At 40.2% G+C, this 21535-nt stretch overlaps 1 protein-coding gene across 4 annotated transcripts in view; it reads left to right on the plus strand.

The window, feature by feature from the left end:
* Positions 1–21535, plus strand: part of ccdc93 (CCC complex scaffolding subunit CCDC93) — a 39632-nt gene extending 18097 nt beyond the window's left edge. For 3 of the 4 annotated variants that reach the window (XM_032567188.1, XM_032567190.1, XM_032567191.1), the window contains 14 exons: positions 4030–4119; positions 6725–6811; positions 6981–7097; positions 9248–9310; positions 16110–16183; positions 16377–16461; positions 16567–16641; positions 16746–16817; positions 18465–18573; positions 18674–18756; positions 18874–18911; positions 19063–19147; positions 19252–19365; positions 21007–21535. In XM_032567188.1, coding sequence (XP_032423079.1) covers positions 4030–4119; positions 6725–6811; positions 6981–7097; positions 9248–9310; positions 16110–16183; positions 16377–16461; positions 16567–16641; positions 16746–16817; positions 18465–18573; positions 18674–18756; positions 18874–18911; positions 19063–19147; positions 19252–19365; positions 21007–21063 — 1149 coding nt within the window. In that variant the 3' untranslated portion in view covers positions 21064–21535. The remainder of the gene's footprint in view (positions 1–4029; positions 4120–6724; positions 6812–6980; positions 7098–9247; positions 9311–16109; positions 16184–16376; positions 16462–16566; positions 16642–16745; positions 16818–18464; positions 18574–18673; positions 18757–18873; positions 18912–19062; positions 19148–19251; positions 19366–21006) is intronic. The other variant, XM_032567189.1, reaches the window with a different exon arrangement.

Below are 21535 nucleotides of genomic sequence, written 5' to 3' on the forward strand. Positions count from 1 at the left end.
CTTTTTACACTGATTTAATGGAAATTACATAATAATGTATGCAATTTGCTGCCAAAGATAGATACACTTTATTTTCAAAAGAACACTAAACACTGGAACTGATAAACAAACTAAACAAAACAACCAAAAACAAAAATAAAATGGATTCTCAGTCTCCATTAACAAAAAATGTATTTGAATAAAAACTAAACAACATAAAGCCAAAGTGGAAATAAATACTGCATTCAATCAAAAGAGTGCAGATTATGAAGTCTGTATACTATATTGCCCTTCAGTAATCATTAGATTTAAATAGAGAAGACGGGTACATTCGACTACCTGATGCAATAGTTCATACTACACAATTTTTTGCCCCGATTTTCCCCTTACGACGAACTTAGAGCGTTGGACGTTCTAAGATTGTCGCTTGCGATTTCGTAACCGATCATCCTGTAGTGCGTGGTGTGTTACGGTAGATCGTCGTTGCGCTCCGATCTTAACGCAGCCTGCTGAATGTGACAGGTAGCCAATCAGAAAGAGCGGATTCCTCACCGTGTTTTCTGATGGTGTGACAGCTGTCCCGACTGTCACACACAGACAGAATTGGTAATGGTTTTCTGTTCTCCCTTAATATTACTTTATATATTGATTAGTGAGTAGTTTAGATTTTTATCTTTAAATTTGTTTTCATTAGTCTGACTTTTTAGTTAACTATTTGTTGTGCACCCATTTAGTTAACTTTATGTCAGTTCTTTGTATATTTTGTTAAATATAACAAATTAATTTCTTTCTTTTGAGTTACCAGTTTCCTCTGGACCTGTTGCTGAAAATCATATAGATGAGCTCCAGCTGATTGGTGTCCATATATGGGTGTCAAACTTCCTCAGCGGGTCGTTCCTTTTGTTCACCCGGGGAGGGGGAAATTTTTTCTTTAGTTTAATTTGACCATTTATTTAATGTTTCTTCTTTTGGAAAGTTAGTTAATTTGGATATTTATTTCATTTACAGATTTAGTAATATTCTGACCAGTATTTGTTAGGTTTTTGTGTGTTTAATTACCCCTAGTGTGTGTTAATGGTCTGATCAGCCACTATTTAAGTTCCCCTCATGTCTTGTTTGTTAGGTCAGTTTGTGCTTGAGTTTGTTCTGTTACCACCTGAGTTGTACTTTGTTATGTTGACCTCAGTTTGGGCCCAATTTATCATTTTTGGATTTTTTTTGTTAATAAATTAAGATTATATTTTGAATTTTCTTCAACGTCTCTCTGGCTGGTTTATGCAAAACCTTCACAGAGGGGAAATTACAGAGGGGAATGCCAAACAGCTGACACGGCACAACCCAAAGTCCAGCGGACATTGGAGATACGTGGAAACAACATTAATGTTTATTCAACATTTCATGCAAAGAATATAGAAATGACAAGGGGAGGAGTTGGAGCGAAATTGCTACAGCAGTTCATAAACCCGGTAACTTTTCAGCTGTTCTTCGTTAACGTGACATAAATGGGTTCTAATGATTTTCATTCAGTCAGGACTGACACTAGCCACATGCATTGCAGGTAGATTGTAGTAAAGCATTGATTAATGCCTGGTTTTAAAATTAGTTCACTGGATTTGTAGTAATTATTTTGTGCCCATTGTTGGACACCACACGGCAGGATTGAACCCGATTGAACCGTTATACCTAGGATTTCTGTCGGCTAATGTGTGATCTCAGGTTTTGAAAATGGGCCGACAATCGGCCAACAACTCTAAGATCGTGTAGTGTGCGCTGGACATTACACTAAGGAAATGAGAAAGGGAGGAGTCAGTGGAGAGCACTGGAGTTAAGTCTTTTTTCATTTAGTGTCATCAACAGAAAGAGAAAAAGGCCTGAAGAAATGATAAAGCCATGCTGTGGTGGCGCAGGGGGTTAGCACGCCCCACATTTGGAGGCCTTAGACCCGCGGATGTCGCGGGTTCGACTCCCGGTCCCGACGACCTTTGCCGCATGTCCTCCTTCAAAAAATGGTTCCGACTCAGCTGGCTGCCTGCAGACGCAGCTCCCGTCGTGTGTGTGTTAATCTGGGTATAAAAAATTCTTGCTGTAACTGCGAAATAATTTCCCTGCTGAGATGAATAAAGTAATTCTTCTTCTTCTAAAATGAGGTCAATAATTTTAATTAATCGTGCGATTAATTGATTATCGCGACAGGCCTAGTGAAGTGTTGGACAATTTCTAGTAATACTGAAACAGTTTATATTTGATCTATCTGTTTTGCTGATTTTATCAATATGGCTCCTAAAGTTTAACTGAGCATCCAGAATTATTCCCAAATATTTTTCTTGTGATACTTGTTCAATAGGATCTCCATTGTTCTGAATATGCAAGGACTGTAAGGATGTTTTCTTTATTGAAAAGCAAATGCACTTTGTTTTCTTTGTATCAAGAGTTAACCAAAAATCATGTAGCCATGGTGATAATCTCTGCAAGCTGTTAAGGGTTTCTCTGACTATGATACTGCTTTTGTCCGATGTGTAAACAATGGTGTCATCAGCATACACTTGCAGGTTAACTTCAGGACAAATTTCAGGAAGACTATTAACATACAAGCTAAAAAGAACAGGACCTAAGATAGTTCTTTGTGGAATTCCTGTTTCAGTTCTTCAAAAATGAAATTTACTATTATTAATGACAACACATTGTTCATAATCTTTCAAATATGACTGAAACCAAGACAATGATCATTCAGAAAAATTAAATGAGAGCTTTTGAGATCAGTAAATTGTGGTTCACCATATCAAAGGCCTTTTTTAGGTCAAGGAAGACTGCACCAACGATCTGTCTCCTGTCAAGTGACTGTTTAACCTGTTCAAGCAGCTGACGTATAGCGGTTTCTGTCAAATGATTGTATCTGAAGCCAAACTGAGGATGAAAAGATTATTTTCTACGATAACAGCCGTTCTAATATAATCTTCTCCAGCACTTCTGACAAGACCGGGACGAGACTTATTGGCTTGTAGTTGCTGATTTCATGAGGACTTACAAATTTCAAAATCAGTTCAACTGCTTTTTTGCCTTTTTTAGTCAGATTATTCAATCGTTGGAGAAATTGATAGAGTACTTTATTACTAAAACAATCTTTAGCTGCAGCCCTAAAAAACTGGAAAAAAACAAGCAGAAAAATACATGGGCTTTATTATGGAAGAACTAAAGTACGTGCATTTGGGGGCGTGCTGTGGTGGCGCAGGGGGTTAGCACGCCCCATGTTTGGAGGCCTTAGTCTTTGACGCGGACGTCGCGGGTTCGACTCCCGGTCCCGACGGCCTTTGCCGCATGTCTTCCCCCCCTCTCCTCACCCTCCTTCCTCTCTGCCTACTGTCGAAAAAATACGAGCCACTAGCGCCGCAAAAACTCTTCGGAGAAAAAAAAAAAAAAAAAAAGTACGTGCATTTGGAACAGAATTCAGCCTAAACATGTGGAGCACACATTTGGGTCCTGTATGTGAGACTTTTTACCTTTTTTGATTCAGAAATGACAGCAAGCCTAATCCTTTGCTTACAGCAGGTCGAATACATTTGGAATTGTTCAGCTTCTGCTGTAGGATATTGCGGAACCCATCTGTTTCTTTTTTTTTCTTCAGTCAACACAGAAAAATTTGCTGTTATCTAAATTAATGTGTTATTGCATCAGTAATGGCTCTAGTGGCTTTTATTTGAAAATGCTAGGATAGGAACGTAGGGTAATGAGAGAGAGGGAAGATGTGTGGCAAAGGTCACCAGGCCAGGATTCGAACGTACGACGGCTGCGTCGAGGACCAAGGCCTCTTCATGTGGGTTGTGCTCAGCTCCTTGCGCCACCACATCACCCCCATTAGATTGCAATGTTAAAAGCTTGTGTGGCTTGAGTTGTGTCACTCAAAGTTATTTTATCAATTGAAATATTGTGTGCCTATATCTTATGCAGCTAATTAGTTTGTGCCATATAGATAATTTAGAAGGAACATTTACATGGTATAATAGTTTTTGTTTTGGATTTTTAACCTTAGTGCATTTTCTTTTCTATTTGTAGGAAGATGAGGGGCAGTTCAGTGGGCCTCAGGCAATACCTGCCAGCATTACAGAAGTGTTGGAAGAAGACAAGCTGCAGGCAGCAGAAGAGGTGATCACTTAATCTAAGTACAGCTGTCCCTCTGTATCATTGACAAGTCATGTGAAATTCATATAGACTGATTCCACACTTACCTGCGGCATGATTTGTCAACAATGTCAACAGCAGTACTAGAAATATAATTATTGCACTGGCTTATCTATTTATGTTCTATTTTTGGTTAATCATTTTTCTTCAGTTTACCCCTGACGTTTACGGAGCTCTATTTAAGAAACCCAACAGATTGGCTTTCCAAACAACAAGTATTCACAGAAGACTCTGACTTAGCTAAAGATTTGTTAATAGAATTGCTGTAATGTAATTTCCAAATTTACCAACACTTGTTTATAAATTGGAAGAAGACAAGCTGCACAGTTTCACACAGTTTCATAACTCAGATGCAGAACTTGTCTTGGGGTCATTTTTGCCACAAATCTCTGTTCGATTGGGGACCAAAGTTGCAACCTTTGTTTTATTTTCAGCTACTGTGGTTCACTTTCACACTGCAGTGTCCAACTATCCAAACCCTTTAAACAATCTGTTCCCCTCCTCACCTGTGGTGGCGCTGCACCAAGAACTATTGAAGGAAACAACACAAAATCCTCTGACGAAGATACTTGGCGCTACTTCCTTTTTCACAACATTTACACAAAAATGGAGTAGCGTCAGGTTTTAGTAGCTGTAGGATTTCTCTTTTGTCTTTGGTAAAAGTCCACAGGCCATTTCTTCCTCTAGCGTTAGACTGTCACATTTGTTTTAGTTCTGTTTACCCAGAATGCCCTGCGCTATAGTCCACTTCCTGCTTTTGGAGCAGTCTCTGGTCCTCTTTTATTCACATATGCATTCGAACTGTGCCAGAGTTCACTTCAACCTGAACCTCAACCTGTATGTCCATGCAAAGGCTGCTGACATACAGCATCACAGTACAGTATAGCAGCTGTTCTGTTACAGACAGGATGAGGCTCCAGAGGACTGTAAAGGCAGCTTAGAGGATCATTGGCTGTCCTCTTCCTTCTCTGGTGGAAATTTACTCGTCTTGCTGCCTCAGTAAAGCTAAAACCACCACCAAAGACAACTGTCACCCTGTCTTCAACCTGTTTGACCTGCTGCCCTCAGGGAGGAGCTACAGGTGGATCAGAACAAAAACATGTCGTGTTCTGTGTTTTCTGTGCGTTAATTTCGAGTTTTCGGTGTCTCTGTGTCTCCGTGTTGTCCTGTTCTCCCCTTGATTAGTTCCCAGGTGTTTCTTGTTCCCTGATTACCCCCAGTGTATTTAGTGTCACCTGTGTGTCTGTTCTTTGTCGGGTCCTCGTCTAATGTGCGTTCGTGTTGTTCCGTTGTCCCTTCATTTTTACGGTTGCTACCGGCGTCGAGCCCTGGTTTCTGCTCGGCCGTGCTGCCCGTTATTTTGGGCTGTGTTTTGCTGGACATTCACCATTAAAATCATTCATTTATCACATCCTGGGTCTACAGCGTCTGCCTCACCACCTCAACACCCGCAATTCATGACAAAACAGCTTCTTCCCGAAAGCAATTAACGCCCTGAACGCTCACATACACTAATTATATAGTGATTATATGTGTATGTGTGTTTTTCTTTCTTTAACTGATTTAATATTGTAAATATTACCATATTTATATTGTATATATTTCCTACATTGTTTGCACTGTTTTGGAGCTGACAAACAATAGATTCTAATTCTATCCGAACCCAGACCAAGGTTTTTAGGTGGACCAGACTTTGCTTTTGTTGGTCCGCATCAGAGTTCGACTGCGTATTCACACCTAACCAATCGAACTGGGCTGTCGAGGCAGATGAACTAGAGTTTGATTAAAGCGGAGGCGTTCCAGCAGTACCTGCCCGGATGTGTCCTGAAGGATTTTCTTGATGTTCCTGAAACACCACGACCTCTGGAGGTGTTGATAGAGAAGATCCCACCTTAATCACCTTGTGATAGAAGCCACTGGAGATCTACGCACAGAGCCAGTCCATCAGGACAACAGCCGTGTCTCAGGGATGTTACCTTTGCTGAGAGAAGGCTGTGGTTAAGACTACTGCTTGTGACCTTCAACAAACACATTACTTCCATTAAATGCTTAGAAATGCCATTTGTTTGGCATTTCTAAGCCAAACAAATGGCACCGGCAGTGCACCTTTAATCCACAAAAGTAAATCACACAAACATATTTTTTGCAATGGTGAGTGATATGGCAAAATATATATCACAAGGTTCTAACATCAAAATTAATTTTCTTTGATATTTTCTGTATCTAAAACCAGAAACCTTGAAGATATAAGTGAGGGAGTATTCAGGCTGAAATTTCACTAGTTATAACTCTGGATATTTTGTCTTTCTCAAAACATTTAATTTAGTTTGTAAGCTGAACAGCACTAAGACTTGTTATAAGTGCCTTGCAAAAACTGGCTTATGCTTCTGTGCAAAATATTCTGTTTAGACATTTAAATTCTTTACTATCTATTATGACAATATCCTCCACAACCAAAGAAGATGTGTATTCAGCTGCTGTTAGAAAGGTTAAGCAGATCAAATCTTTCATCAAATCAGTTTGAAATTGTTCTTGGATGAATTGCTGTGCTTTGTTTGTTTTGGTGCAGGGGAAGCTGACTGCAAGTGCTGTGGGTCAGATAGTTGGACTCCAATCTGAGGAGATCAAACTGATTGCCTCGGAGTACGCTGGAAAGGTCAGCAAAACTTTATACTCATGCTGCACACAGCCAGCATTTTGTTTCTATTCTGGAAGATCACCAGCTCTATGGAATAAGAAGCAACAATGTAGGACATGGCCATATTTTGTGATTATGGAGTTGAGCTTTGTGCTCATATTTCGTCTTTCTGTGTATCATTTTGCAGCAGTTGAAACGTTCTTCAGAGGAGCGGTCAGAACGTTACGGTCCAGTACAACAGCACCGCCGGGCCGTCGCCTCACTGGACAAACAGATCCAACAAAAAGCCGAGCAGTTGAAGGAGGTCAGTGCTGCCTTCCTGTCATTTCAAATGTAAACTGTCTTTTTCGCTCTGATGTAGATGCTAGCCAGGGAAATTATTGCAACCTGCTCACAAAGAACACAGGTTTATAGCATCTTTCTGCTGAGTCTTTGCTTCACTGTAAACTAGAGCCTGGCACCTTTTAAAAATAAAAAACAGAAAACAATTAGTGGTCTTTATCTAACAGTAATTTGACAGGAAGGGAAAGTCACGTGGCGAAGGAACCGAGAACGGTAGTGGAAGTCGGGACGGCCGGGTTGGCGCCGCTCTAACCTCTGGGCTACACAACTTTATCTATTTGGGTTTGAAAATTTGTACTATTAGGTGAAAGTTTTATTAGAAGATTTATTCAACTGGGTTCACAGAATCAGTTGCAAACTCTGCTCGATATTTAAGTATGAAGTGCACTTTATGCTGATATACACTGCTCAAAAAAATAAAGGGAACACTTAAACAACACAATATAACTCCAAGTAAATCAAACTTCTGTGAAATCAAACTGTCCACTTAGGAAGCAACACTGATTGACAATCAATTTCACCTGCTGTTGTGCAAATGGAATAGACAACAGGTGGAAATTATTGGCAATTAGCAAGACACACTCAATAAAGGAGTGGTTCTGCAGTTGGGACCACAGACCACTTCTCAGTACCTACGCTGTCTGGCTGATGTTTTGGTCAGTTTTGAATGTTGGTGGTGCTTTCACACTCGTGGTAGCATGAGACGGACTCCACAACCCACACAAGTGGCTCAGGTAGTGCAGCTCATCCAGGATGGCACATCAATGCGAGCTGTGGCAAGAAGGTTTGCTGTGTCTGTCAGCGTAGTGTCCAGAGGCTGGAGGCGCTACCAGGAGACAGGCCAGTATACCAGGAGACGTGGAGGAGGCCGTAAGAGGGCAACAACCCAGCAGCAGGACCGCTACCTCCGCCTTTGTGCAAGAAGGAACAGGAGGAGCACTGCCAGAGCCCTGCAAAATGACCTCCAGCAGGCCACAAATGTGCATGTGTCTGCACAAACGGTTAGAAACCGACTCCATGAGGATGGTATGAGGGCCCGACGTCCACAGATGGGGGTTGTGCTCACAGCCCAACACCGTGCAGGACGCTTGGCATTTGCCAGAGAACACCAGGATTGGCAAATTCGCCACTGGCGCCTTGTGCTCTTCACAGATGAAAGCAGGTTCACACTGAGCACATGTGACAGACGTGACAGAGTCTGGAGACGCCGTGGAGAGCGGTCTGCTGCCTGCAACATCCTTCAGCATGACCGGTTTGGCAGTGGGTCAGTAATGGTGTGGGGTGGCATTTCTTTGGAGGGCCGCACAGCCCTCCATGTGCTCACCAGAGGTAGCCTGACTGCCATTAGGTACCGAGATGAGATCCTCAGACCCCTTGTGAGACCATATGCTGGTGCGGTTGGCCCTGGGTTCCTCCTAATGCAGGACAATGCTAGACCTCATGTGGCTGGAGTGTGTCAGCAGTTCCTGCAAGATGAAGGCATTGAAGCTATGGACTGGCCAGCCCGTTCCCCAGACCTGAATCCGATTGAGCACATCTGGGACATCATGTCTCGCTCCATCCACCAACGTCACGTTGCACCACAGACTGTCCAGGAGTTGGCGGATGCTTTAGTCCAGGTCTGGGAGGAGATCCCTCAGGAGACCATCCGCCACCTCATCAGGAGCATGCCCAGGCGTTGTAGGGAGGTCATACAGGCACGTGGAGGCCACACACAATACTGAGCCTCATTTTGACTTGTTTTAAGGACATTACATTAAAGTTGGATCAGCGTGTAGTGTTATTTCACTTTAATTTTGTGTGTGGCTCCAAATCCAGGCCTCCATTGGTTAATAAATTTGATTTCCATTGATGATTTTTGTGTGATTTTGTTGTCAGCACATTCAACTTTGTACAGAACAAAGTATTCAATGAGAATATTTCTTTCATTCAGATCTAGGATGTGTTATTTGAGTGTTCCCTTTATTTTTTTGAGCAGTGTATTTTAAGTTGTACAGTCTCTTTTTTTCTCCCAACAACTTTATCCTTTTCTACATACTACATAAGTCTTTCCCCTTATGTAGAGAGCAGACTGCATAAGAACCTGAACTCACATGTTTTCTGTCCTGACAGCTCAAAGTAAAGCATGCAGAGGAGAAAGCCTGCAATGAAGAAGCGAAGAGGAGTCTGCTGGAGGTAACTACTCCTGGGCATTTTTTATCCAGATATCTCTATTTATGTTGTCTGTGTATTAATAGTGATAACTGATTATTGCTACGAGTGCCCAGGGTAACTACAGATAGATGTCTTTATTTGTTTTGTAACAATTGGTTTCCAACAGCGACTGACTTATTGTGAAACAATATGTATTACTGCAGCGGTGTGTTTTATACAACATGCAGCCATGTTTAGTGTCATGGTCAGAAATGGATCATAATTTCAACTTAAAGTTGACAGTGTTTTATTTGAACAGAAACAAAATTTCAGTGGAAATTAAATGCTGCAGTGGAGCTTGTTGTTTTTTCCTGGTATATTTTGGCCAAGCTACTCCTCAGTGAGAAGCACCTCTTAAATTTCTTCAACACTTGCATTCTAGTTCTCAAGTTTGAAAGATTCATAACAAGTTTCTTGGACAACCAGCTTCTCACTAACGGAATCAGAAGAGCTTCCTGAAAGTTTAAGGGCTTTGTGTGAAAACTGCTTGCATTTCACTACCTAATGAGAGCAGACAAGTTAATTAGGGTACATTACAGTAACCTTCACAAGCCACTTGTATTTAAATAAGAGGGAAAAACAAATGCCTGCCAATGACATTGTTTTAGGCAGTCCATGTGTTGAAATACTGTAGATTTGAATGGAAATATAAAAGAATTAAGATGGGGCCCCAAAATTGATCTCTGGGAAACACTTTTTTGCTAAATCTTGAAAAGATCCTCCTTCTGTAAGGTGTGTAAGCTTTCCTCTTTAAATAACAAGACAACAAAAGCAGATTTCCAAACAGAAGGAAACTCATCAAAAAATCTAAAGGCAGGTGTATATTTATGAGATATATTTATAATTGTCAAAATTTGACAAATCAGTTTGTCAGAACTGATTTGTTGAAGTACTTGTCTTTTGGTCTTGTCAGATTGACATCAAGCCATCAGACACTGGCTGCAACCAGTTTAGTTTAAGTTTCCTTTCAATTTCATTACAATTTATTTTTACTAAGAGCTACATTAATATTGCTAGAGTCTCACCTGTGGTTGAGAGGGGTCAGTAACAACTAAGGATAATTAGGCGCATTGATTTGGAGACCTCAAGATTAAAACTTTAAAAGAATTTTATAAGACTTTTGTCTTTTTAACTTCGTAGAAACAGATTTATGGGAAAGTTGTTTTGGATTAAAAACTGCAACTCCCTCCTCTTTTGGGCAGGGTAGTCTGTCCTATAAAGGGGAGCATGGGGAGTAAGTAGTTACATGTAACAGCATTACAAGACATAATAATTACAAAATAAAAGGAGCTGTAATTCATTAGTTAATGAAGAAAAGGTGTAAATTAAATTACTTTGAAAAATCGATGTCAATTTCTGTTACATTTAAATAATCTTCTGTTGTATTCATCAACATTTACCTTTTTATTTTAATATTTTTATTGGATTTTCAGCAAAATAAAACCAACCAACACATTCAAATCCACACATCTATTACATAGATGGAGAAACAAACCAAACAAAAGAAAACCCCCCACAAATTTTAGTTGACTTTATGCTGAATTGACTGGGAGTCTCTCTATGCCACAAGATTGATTGACATATTTTGTAAAATGTGTGGGCAGAACCATGCACAACAGGCCTCTGTTATTCAGCTTTGAGATTGGAGAGCAAGTCCTCAATCCATCGTTTATGGGAAAGGGGTGTCTCTTTTTTTCCATGATAGGATTATGAGTCAACGGGCAATCAATGTGGAAAAGGCTACAGCTGAAGCTTGCCAGGTGGACACACCGCATATCGGAGGAACAACCCCAAATATTGCCGTGAGAGAGTTTGGGGGAATATTAATATTCAACGACTCAGATAGGAACCTAAACACATTTGTCCAGAAGGCCTGCAGTTTTTGGTCATTCCCAGAACATATGACCAAGTGTCCCTTTCTCACTTTTACATCTTGTCTGACCCTGGGAACAACTTTGCAAGTTTACTGTTTGACAAATGGAGCCTATGAAAAACCTTAAATTGTATTAAGCCATGTCTAATACATATAGATGATGTACAGATAAGCCTACTGCCACTGCAGGCATTCATCAGTCCATCTGTATGCTGTAGTCTGAAGCATTGATGAGAAGAATTTTTAACAAAGCTCCACAGCTGCAAATATCTAAAAAAAGTTGGAAGAAGGTAGGCCAAATGATTGCTGCAGCTGTTGAAAGGAAATAGGATGACCATCCCTGAACAGGTCTCACAGTAGTTACAGTGTATCACAAAAGTGACTACACCCATCGCATTTCTGCAGATATTCAAGTATATCTTTTCATAGGACAATACTGACAAAATGACACTTTAACACAGTGAAAAGTAATCTGTGTGCAGCTTCTATAACAGTATAAATTCCTAAACTGTTCCCAGATCTTAATCACCCCCAATGGAACTTGGTTATTTGTAATCAGTCGTTTATCTAATGGCAATGGCAAGCAAACAACTGAGGCCAGTGAACCAGATTTACAAGATTTTGTTCCATCAGTGACCAAATGGGCACCGTTTCATTTTCTGCAGGCTTAAACCAAAAACAAAGTTTACAGACATTAGCAGCCCAGTCAAAGTGCATATAATTAGGCATGGCCAGTCCCCCCTCTACCCTTCGCCTCTCCAAAAACTCCTTTCTGATATGAGGAATCTTCCTGTTCCAAATATACATAGAAGTTATCTTCTCTAACTTTTTAAAAATGATTTAGGAATAAATATCGGAATTGTCTGAAAAAGGAATAGCAATTTAGGCATTACAACCATTTAACTGAATTTATCCTTCCTGCCAGGGACAGAGGAAGGGATGACCAACGCTCCATATCCTGCTTAACTGATTGAAGGCAATATTAAAGTTGCGCTTGAATAGATCTTTATAATTTCTGGTTATGTTCACTCCTAAATATGCAAATTTTTCAGAACTCACTGTAAATGGAAGAGAGTTTGGGGCAACTGGTTGGCTTTATCATAACAGGAAAAATAAGACATTTTGCTCTGTTAATCAAGTATCCTGATATCCTACCAAATTCTTCAATGCACTTTATAGCTTTAACAATGGAGTTGCATGGGTCAGCCAGAAAGAGGAGGAGGTCATCTGCATATAATGACACAGTGTGGATTTGTCCCGTTCTACACTGCCTGGTCAAAAAAAAAGTCGCCACCTGGATTTAACTAAGCAAATAGGTACAAGCCTCCTATTGGATAAGTACTGCATAGGCGATTATCTTTCAGCTGGCAACAAGTTATTTAACCCCAGCTGATGCAATGAGTAACTCCTCATTTCTTAAACAACCATGGCAAAAGACACATCCTGTGGTCGTGGAAAAGACGTTAGTCTGTTTAAGAAGGGTCAAATCATTGGCATGCATCAAGCAGAGAAAACATCTAAGGAGATTGCAGAAACTATTAGAATTGGGTTAAGAACTGTCCAACGCATCATTAAAAACTGGAAGGATGGTGGGGAACCATCGTCTTCCAAGAAGAAATGTGGTCGTAAAAAAATCCTGAATGATCGTGATCGGCGATTACTTAAAACGTTTGGTCAAATCAAATCGAAGAAAAACAACAGCAGAACTCAGGAGTACGTTTAATTGTGAACGCAAAAGCATTTCCACACGCACAATGCGAAGGGAACTCAAGGGGTTGGGATTGAACAGCTGTGTAGCCGTAAGAAAACCTCTAATCAGTAAGGCTAACCAGAAAAAAAGGCTTCAGTTTGCTAGGGAGCATAAAGATTGGACTCTGGAGGAATGGAAGAGGGTCATGTGGTCTGATGAGTCCAGATTTACCCTGTTCCAGAGTGATGGGCGCATCAGGGTAAGAAGAGAGGCAGGTGAAGTGATGCACCCATCATGCCTAGTGCCTACTGTACAAGCCTGTGGGGGCAGTGCTATGATCTGGGGTTGCTGCAGTTGGTCAGGTCTAGGTTCAGCAACATTGTGTGCCCAAAGAATGAGGTCAGCTGACTACCTGAATATACTGAATGACCAGGTTATTCCATCAATGGATTTTGTCTTCCCAAATGGAACGGGCATATTCCAAGATGACAATGCCAGGATTCATGGGGCTCACATTGTGAAAGAGTGGTTCAGGGAGCATGAGACATCTTTTTCACACATGGATTGGCCACCACAGAGTCCAGACCTTAACCCCATTGAGAATCTTTGGGATGTGCTGGAGAAGGCTTTGCGCAGTGGTCAGACTCTCCCATCATCAATACAAGATCTTGGTGAAAGATTAATGCAACACTGGATGGAAATAAATCTTGTGACACTGCAGAAGCTTATTGAAACAATGCCACAGCGAATGTGGGCTGTAATCAAAGCTAAAGGCGGTCCAACAAAATATTAGAGAGTGTGACCATTTTTTGGTGGTGACTTTTTTTTTGACCAGGCAGTGTATTTATTCCCATCACCCCTGGATTGTTCCTAAGTGCAATAGCAAGAGGTTCTATATCTATGTTAAACAGCAGCGGGGATAAAAGACATCCCTGTCTCATCCCACGAAAAAAAGGAAAGTAATCCGACACAACATCATTTGTCTGAACTGCAGCCACTGGAGATCTATAAAGTATTTCTATCCATGCACGGAAAAATGGCCCAAACCCAAAATGCTCAAGAGCCTTCATCAAATAGCTATGTTCAATTCTATCAAATGCTTTATGAGCATCTAATGATATGATAACCTCTAGCACAATATCTCTGCCCAGCAAATGCATATATTAAACAAACTGAAGCCACAGTATACATGAGTTTACGGACCAATAAGAAGTAGTCAATTCTTGAATAGGACTTGTGTGGGGGCGAGAAAAATGAAAACTTTTTCAGGGTTGGATTTTTAGATAAGAAGATAAGATTTATTTGTCATTGTCATCAACAGATTACGAGATTGAGATTTGCTCGACTCGAGTTAAGATGCAGGTTATGTGTATATTCATAATATACAAAGATAAAGAAATAAATAGTACAAAATGAGAAATAAATAGACATAAGATGGTTGCAGCGCCTGGAGGTGTCGCAACAGAATTTACATTTTTAACAAAGTGGTGTCAAGAGCAGAAGTTCTTATGCCTTTGAATTTAGTGCCATGATTGCCATCGGGTAAAAACGGTTTTTCAGGCGATTTGTCCTGGTTTTTATTGCTCTGTATCTCTTGCCTGATGGCAGCAGCTGGAAGAGACCATAGCCAGGGTGTGAAGAGTCATTTAAAAGGTCCAAAACTTTCTTGTGGAGCCTGGAAGTGTAAATCTGTTCCATAGTGGGGAGGGGGCAGCCTATGGTTCTCTCTGCTGCCCTAACAACCCTCTGGATCGCCTTCTTGTCCACAGATGTGCTGCTGCTGTACCAGACACTCAGACTGTACGTGAGCACACTCTTTTAGCCCTCCAAGGGTCAGCCACCACATATCAATCAATCAATCAAATTTTATTTGTATAGCACATTTCAGCAGCAAGGCATTTCAAAATGTGTGAGTTGGAGCCAGCATCAGACACATCTGCCGTTGTGGTGATGCTAAAGTTTGACAGCCCTTGAGTCTAGGCGCAAAAAAATAATTAACATGGCCTTTTAATAAACTTTTACAAATTAAGTAGTTTTATGGTTCACAAACTACGTTTAACATCTTATGCTATTAGTGAAGAATAATGTAGTCCAGGTTTGAAGTTTTGTAGTTTTGAAACTAGAGCACATTAAAGATGCGTAAGATGGTGAGAAAATAGGTGGAATCTCCCGTTAGCCATTTCCTGAAGCAGCAACAGGAAGCCAACTCCAGCATTAACTGCGACAGCAGCTGGGGCATCCAGTGCTGGCCGTCAGCTTGCATTTAACATTTCAGATACAGCTACTCTGGAAGCGCAATATTACAATATTATTTAAAAAACTCATTGCTTCCGTGAGTAACTTAAGCTTTGCTCCCTTAAAGCCCTGGCATCTCAATATCCACGAAAACCCACCTTCTTACAGGCGTCCAATCAGAAAATGAGAATTCAAGATAACTCCTGTTTCAGTCAAACTCTCACACACACCACTATACTCATTGAGAATGATTGTGAATTAATTCTCACATTCACAATCAAACTGTTCTATATTTACTGGTATTTTCTTTCTCAGTTTCTGTCATTCATTCTCACATTTACTATTATGTTGTCAAATTTATAGAGCTACTTAAATGGGGGTAATGGTTGTAAATCTTTTGAATAAATTTAAACTAATTTAGAAATACAACAAACTCAAAAGTCAAAGCAAAACTTTTAAAAACAAGAATGATCATTAAAGAATAAAATAGTTTGAAAATGAATACATCGCTGCCTTACAATAAGTTTTGTTTTTTATTGTAAATATAGTTCAGATTTTGAGTTTATGTAATTAAGTTTATTTCAAATAGTTTTTTTTTGTCTGGTAGTAACATATGTAAAGAGAGCTTGATGATAAATGTATGAATTTATTGGTATAGGTTGGCATATATGAGAGTTTATCATATATGTGAGAGTTTGATGGTGTTTGTGAGAGCGGTTTGTTGTATTATGCAAGGGAATGGTTGTGTTTGTGTGAGAGTATAATAAACAGTTTTGTCCCTTGGGGCCTCGACGATCAGCATGAACTTTTGGGCTATGCTCAAATGTACTTCAAAATTAGTAAAGCTCGATGGTCAAATTACTCTTGATTGTTATACAGCAATTTTAACCTACCTTAAAGTACCCAGTCTAGGTAGTTTTTTTTTTCCCCCAACACCAATTTTGAAAATACAAACCTAAATGTTGTCCTATATCTGTTCCAAGGCTACAGAACACTCAATAAAACTGGAGACTGAGATGAAGACACTAGAAGAGATGGAGGAGCAAGCAGACAGTGGGTGAGCCATCTTATTTTTATCTTACAGAACTATACAGGTACCTCATCATAAAGTTGATCACTGGCAGCAGCGGTCAGATTTTTAATGGAACGCGAACATGCGCACACAAGAAGACAGAGCCGGGCTTGAATTAATAGCAGGTTTGGAACTCAGGACCCTTGACTAGTGGCAGAAGTAATATAATTTTTGTCGGCAGTCTGATGGAGAAGCTCAGGGCTTTGGTGACGATGAATGAGAACCTGAAGCAACAAGAGCAGCAGTTTCGGACACACTGCAGAGTGAGCACATAAACCAGCAGTCTTGATGGGATTTTTTTCCCCTTAATCTTAAAATGGTCTTTACTATGTTTTGATTTTATTTAATAAAATCTGCTTTATATACAGGAAGAGATGGTCCGTCTACAGCAGAACATTGAAGAGCTGAAGTCAGCATCAGGACAGGACACAGAGGAGGAGCAGGTTCATGTCCAGCTGCACTAATATATGTAGTATATTAATTAGAATGTTTATTTCCAAAACCCATGTCAATCCAGAGTTTTAAATGGGACCTTTTCTTTTCCCAGGAGAGGAGGCAGCTAATAGACCAACAATACAATTCAGATAGAGAGAAGCTGCAAAAAGTCCGCCTGCTCATGGTAACCACTGCTCTAATATTACACACAGACTGGAGTTCTCTCTCTAAACAGTGCAGCATTCTCACCACCAGTAGCACTTTATTATTGTCCCCAAAGGAAAATTTCTCATTGAGCTAGGTGAAAAATTAAAACACAATCACAGACTCAATCACTGTCTAATTGTAGTCCAAGCAGAAAAGGACACTCAGGAGAAAGCATCAATACAAAAACCATTAAAGCATCAGACTGAAATGACATCACATTCACAGCTAATGGTATGTTAAAATTTAAGAGACTGGCGTGCCCTGCTAAGGCAGCACAGAGAGGAGCATGCTCTCTGCAGACTGCAGCTAGTAGAGCGCACCCTGCTGCTGGTGGGGGAGTGGAGCGCTCTGTTGCTTAGGTGGAAGGAAGCACTTTACCTAGGCAGCAAGAAGTGAAGTGTGCCCTCTTTATGCAGTAAGGAGAGTTGCTATGCAATTTGGAATTTTGTTTATAATTTTTCATGTTTGGATAAGAATGGAGAAAAAACTTTTTTCCTTCTTTCACTTTTCTACGAAAATGTAGAGGTGCTTAGTATGCACAGTGATGTTTCTATTTAAATGAGTTGCTTTTTATTTGATTTGCCAGATCATACCATTATTTCAACATTTTACCCATTTGTTAAATTACTGACTTAAGTGGATAGTTATACAATTACAAAAAATAATTTAAATTCAATCACGGGTACATTCCAATTGATCCTAGTTATTAAACAGTATATTATGCTTAAATAATTGTTCAAAGTAGATTAAAAACTCTCTAAGGAAATCCAGCAGATTACATAGTCATGACCTGCAGCATTCACTTCTCCTGGACAAGCATGTTGTGACAATCGCTTGCGTTGTCATTGACTTTACAGCAATCCCTCATACAGAGCATGCATGTAGCGACAGTGAGAAAAAAAAAACTCCCCAAACAGAAAGAATCCTCCAGCAGAACCAGAACCTGGCTCAGTACACTCGGAATATCTGCCTCGACTGACTGGAGGTTTGAGAAGACAGAGCAGAATGCACAAGAAGAAACAGATGAACTGATGTAGGGTTATTTTTTTTAAACTTTTTTTATTTTTGCAGTTTTAGAAATATACATACATTGAACATTGAGACCCCCACGAACAACAATTACAGAGCATCTAGTTGGACAAGAGCAATTAAATGATAATTAAAAAAACATAAAACTCAAAAAATTAATAGGGGAGAGAGAACGATTGGTTGACAGCATTATGTCAAAACATTAACAGGACTTCTGACCTTCAAGTCTGATTTGAGGAAGTACAATCTACTTTTGGTTACGGGTCAAGGCTTTGGTAAATGGCTTGTACTTGAACAGTGCCCAGAGGACCCCAAAGTTAGTTATTCACACACACACTCACACTCTGATGGTGGCAAGCTACTGGATAGTAGCCACAGCTGCAGCCTGCAAGGCTGCTGTGCTGGCTGGGCCTTTTGACCCCCACCAGCAGGCAAGGTGGATGAAGAGTCTTGCCAAGGACACTTTATCCACGTAGCAGGGATCGAACCAGCTTCATTACCATTGTCCCAACTAAGCTTCAATCGAGCTTTAGACACAATTATAAACATATTTTCTGTCAACCAACTGCCACAGGACTGCTTTTGCTCTCCTCAGGCTCGCAGGAACCGTGAGATCGCAATCTTGCAGAGGAAGATCGATGAGGTGCCTAGCCGGGCGGAGCTGACCCAGTACCAGAAGAGATTTATTGAACTCTACAGCCAAGGTGGATTCCTCTTCTATATCTGATATAGTTACAGATGGTGTTATATAATTTCTTCATGTGGACCTGTCTCTGTAAAATGTTTATTAATCTTGTCTTCCAGTTTCTGCTACCCACAAAGAGACCAAGCAGTTCTTCACTCTCTATAACACCTTAGATGATAAGAAGGTCTATCTCGAGAAGGAGGTAGGGTAATCACGGCAGACTGTGGCACCAAAATTGAATCTCTAATTGAATTTCGCCTATAACAGTGATTTGGTAAACATGTTTAAAACATCACTGAAGAATAATAATCTCATTTAGGTAAATCTGCTGAATTCAATTCATGACAACTTTCAACAGTAAGTAAAAAGTATCTTGTTAAAAATTAAATCGTAATATACAGTTTTGATGTAAAGAAGAGTGCAACTTTTGTTTTTCATCATCCCTAGTTGTTGATGTTTGTGGTTTTAATCTGTAACTTTCGTTTTAAATGGCTCTGCTGTCTTCCAGAGCTATGTCATCTGCAGCTGCCAGGGATCAGTTCCTCAGACAGATGGAGCAGATAGTGGAGGGGATCAAACAGAGTCGCATCAAGGTACAGGTGTCGCTGCAACTGAGTCATTGGTGTTGTAAGACATTACCTCCATCTATTGGCCTGCATCTCTAACAGATGCTTCTCCTACCTGTCTGCCTTTTCAGATGGAGAAGAAGAAACAAGAAAACAAAATGAGAAGAGATCAGTTGAATGATGAATACCTGGAGCTGCTTGACAAGCAGAGGCTCTACTTCAAGACTGTTAAAGATTTTAAAGAGGTAAGAAAGTCTTATTTTAAATAACTTTTGAATCAGTCGTCCCGAAACCTCGGGCAGCGGACCGGTACCAGTCCGTGGATCAATTGGTACCAGGCCGCACAAGAGTCTGGAGAATCTTTTATTTTGAAAATCCTTTAACCAGATTCTCTCGGTTACATCTTGCGCGCCAACATTGAGCCACAAGCAGCAAAATGAGTCAGAAACAGATCAGATTATTTGGAAAGTTTCTTTGCGAAGGGAAAGGGCCAGAGAAGAGACAGGAGAATGGATTTATCCCGGAGCAGTAGGTGATTCCCACATTCCAAGCCTGCTCTAAATAATATGCGGTGACCGGCTCGCTAATGAGGCAATGAAGCCTTCAAACTGCTTCACCACATAGAGACCAAGCACCCTATGCATAAGCAACACTTTTGGGTGTCATTGTCTCCCAGATGAACCGTCTCGTTGTAGAGAAACAAGCTCAGGGCTCCCATTAATTTGTCGTTATCATGAGTAAAAGTTTTCATGAAAGTAAAATGTTTGTTTTTGTGGCGCATCTATATCTTATTTTGAAGGGGTGTGTAAATGTTACCATAGCGACTAGAGTCAGAGAGCGTTGGTGGTCGAGACAAGAGGAGAGGAGTAGAGCTTGTGAGTTTTAAGTCTGGTTCACACGGCACAATTTAAGAATTGTCGGTGGATTTCCCAAACCTCTGTGACCACAAACGAGCTGATAAAAGTGGAACAGGTTCGATCGGTTCGTGTGTCCAGCCACACGGCAGGAGCAACACACCACACACCTTCCAATTCCACTCACCAACATCCCGATTCCAGAAGAAAATCCTGTAAAACCCCAACATACCATACGTGAATTTAGAATAATCAAACACGGATGACGATGTAGAAGGAATACTGATCGTTTGTGGTCTCATTTTAAGTGAGCTGGCGTCAGCGTCAAGCCCTGACTTATCGTTATAACCTATAACCTTATCGTTATAATTATATTACGTCAGGTTAATGAACGTTGAAAAGTTACCAAGTTTATCTACGGCAGTACAAGTTTTGCTCCAGTTCCTCTCATTATCATTTCTGTTGATATTCCTTGCACCAAATACTGAATAAACATTCATGCTGTTTCCACATATCATTTGTCCACCGGACTCTCGGTTGCGCCGTGTCAGCTGTTTGGGATTCCCTTCCATGCTTACGTCACCACAATATCTTCATATTGGCATTGATAACATCGTGGTATGGCCATTTGTAGCGGATTGACAGTCCTTTAAACATGATAGGGGTCAGGTTGAGGAATTTGCCAAGCATGCTTTGTTGTGTACTCAACTCACAACAAAGCGTACCAAAGAACATACTTCTTACTGATGCATTTGCAGACTGCAAAACTGGAATTTTTTTGTATTGATTCACCAAATTAGAGCATCCAAAAAGCTTTTCTTGTTGTACAGAAGAATAAATAACTGGATACAGAACAAATCTCAATCATCCCTTTAAATGCCTTTAAAACTTTAAGGCATTTGCTCAGAGTATTCCTTCAAGAAAAGCAAAAAACGAAAGAAAAAAGTGAAATTTGGGCTAATCAAAGTTCCAGGTGTGCAAAGTTTTATAAAGTTTTGAGTATAACATAATCTTTTTTTTTTCTATCACCAGGAGTGCCGCAAAAATGAGATGCTGCTGTCCAAACTAAGAGCAAAAGGAGCTTCCTAACTTTGTTCTACCTGCTGGCTCTGTGTTTTCTTAAGCTAGCTTGAAGCTTTGATATACATTGATTGAAGTGTGTGGGATCACAGAACATGGTTATTTTAGTTATGCTTCACAGGCCAGAAACCCAGTTTCTTAATGGGTGCCCATCACAGCAGATTTTACCATAAATGTGTCATTTGGCTTTAGAACGTTTTCATGGGATTGAGGCCTTTGTAACATAAAGATTACAAATGACCAACATGCTTTGTGATATCTGTTTAGTCCGAGCTATTGGTGTATTATAACAAGACTGAAGTAAACACTATTCCTGATACTGTATGCTTTCCCAAAGTCAACAAAAGATCTTTGACATGTCTGTTCCTGCTTTAGTGCCTCAGATCCTGCTGTAGCCATTGTTGCAATACAATTACATTATTGTAACTAGCTGTTGATAAAATATTTTATGTTGACAATAAAATATTGGAAAACTTGATAA

This window comes from Xiphophorus hellerii, chromosome 7, assembly GCF_003331165.1.
Source record: "Xiphophorus hellerii strain 12219 chromosome 7, Xiphophorus_hellerii-4.1, whole genome shotgun sequence".
NCBI lineage: Eukaryota > Metazoa > Chordata > Actinopteri > Cyprinodontiformes > Poeciliidae > Xiphophorus > Xiphophorus hellerii.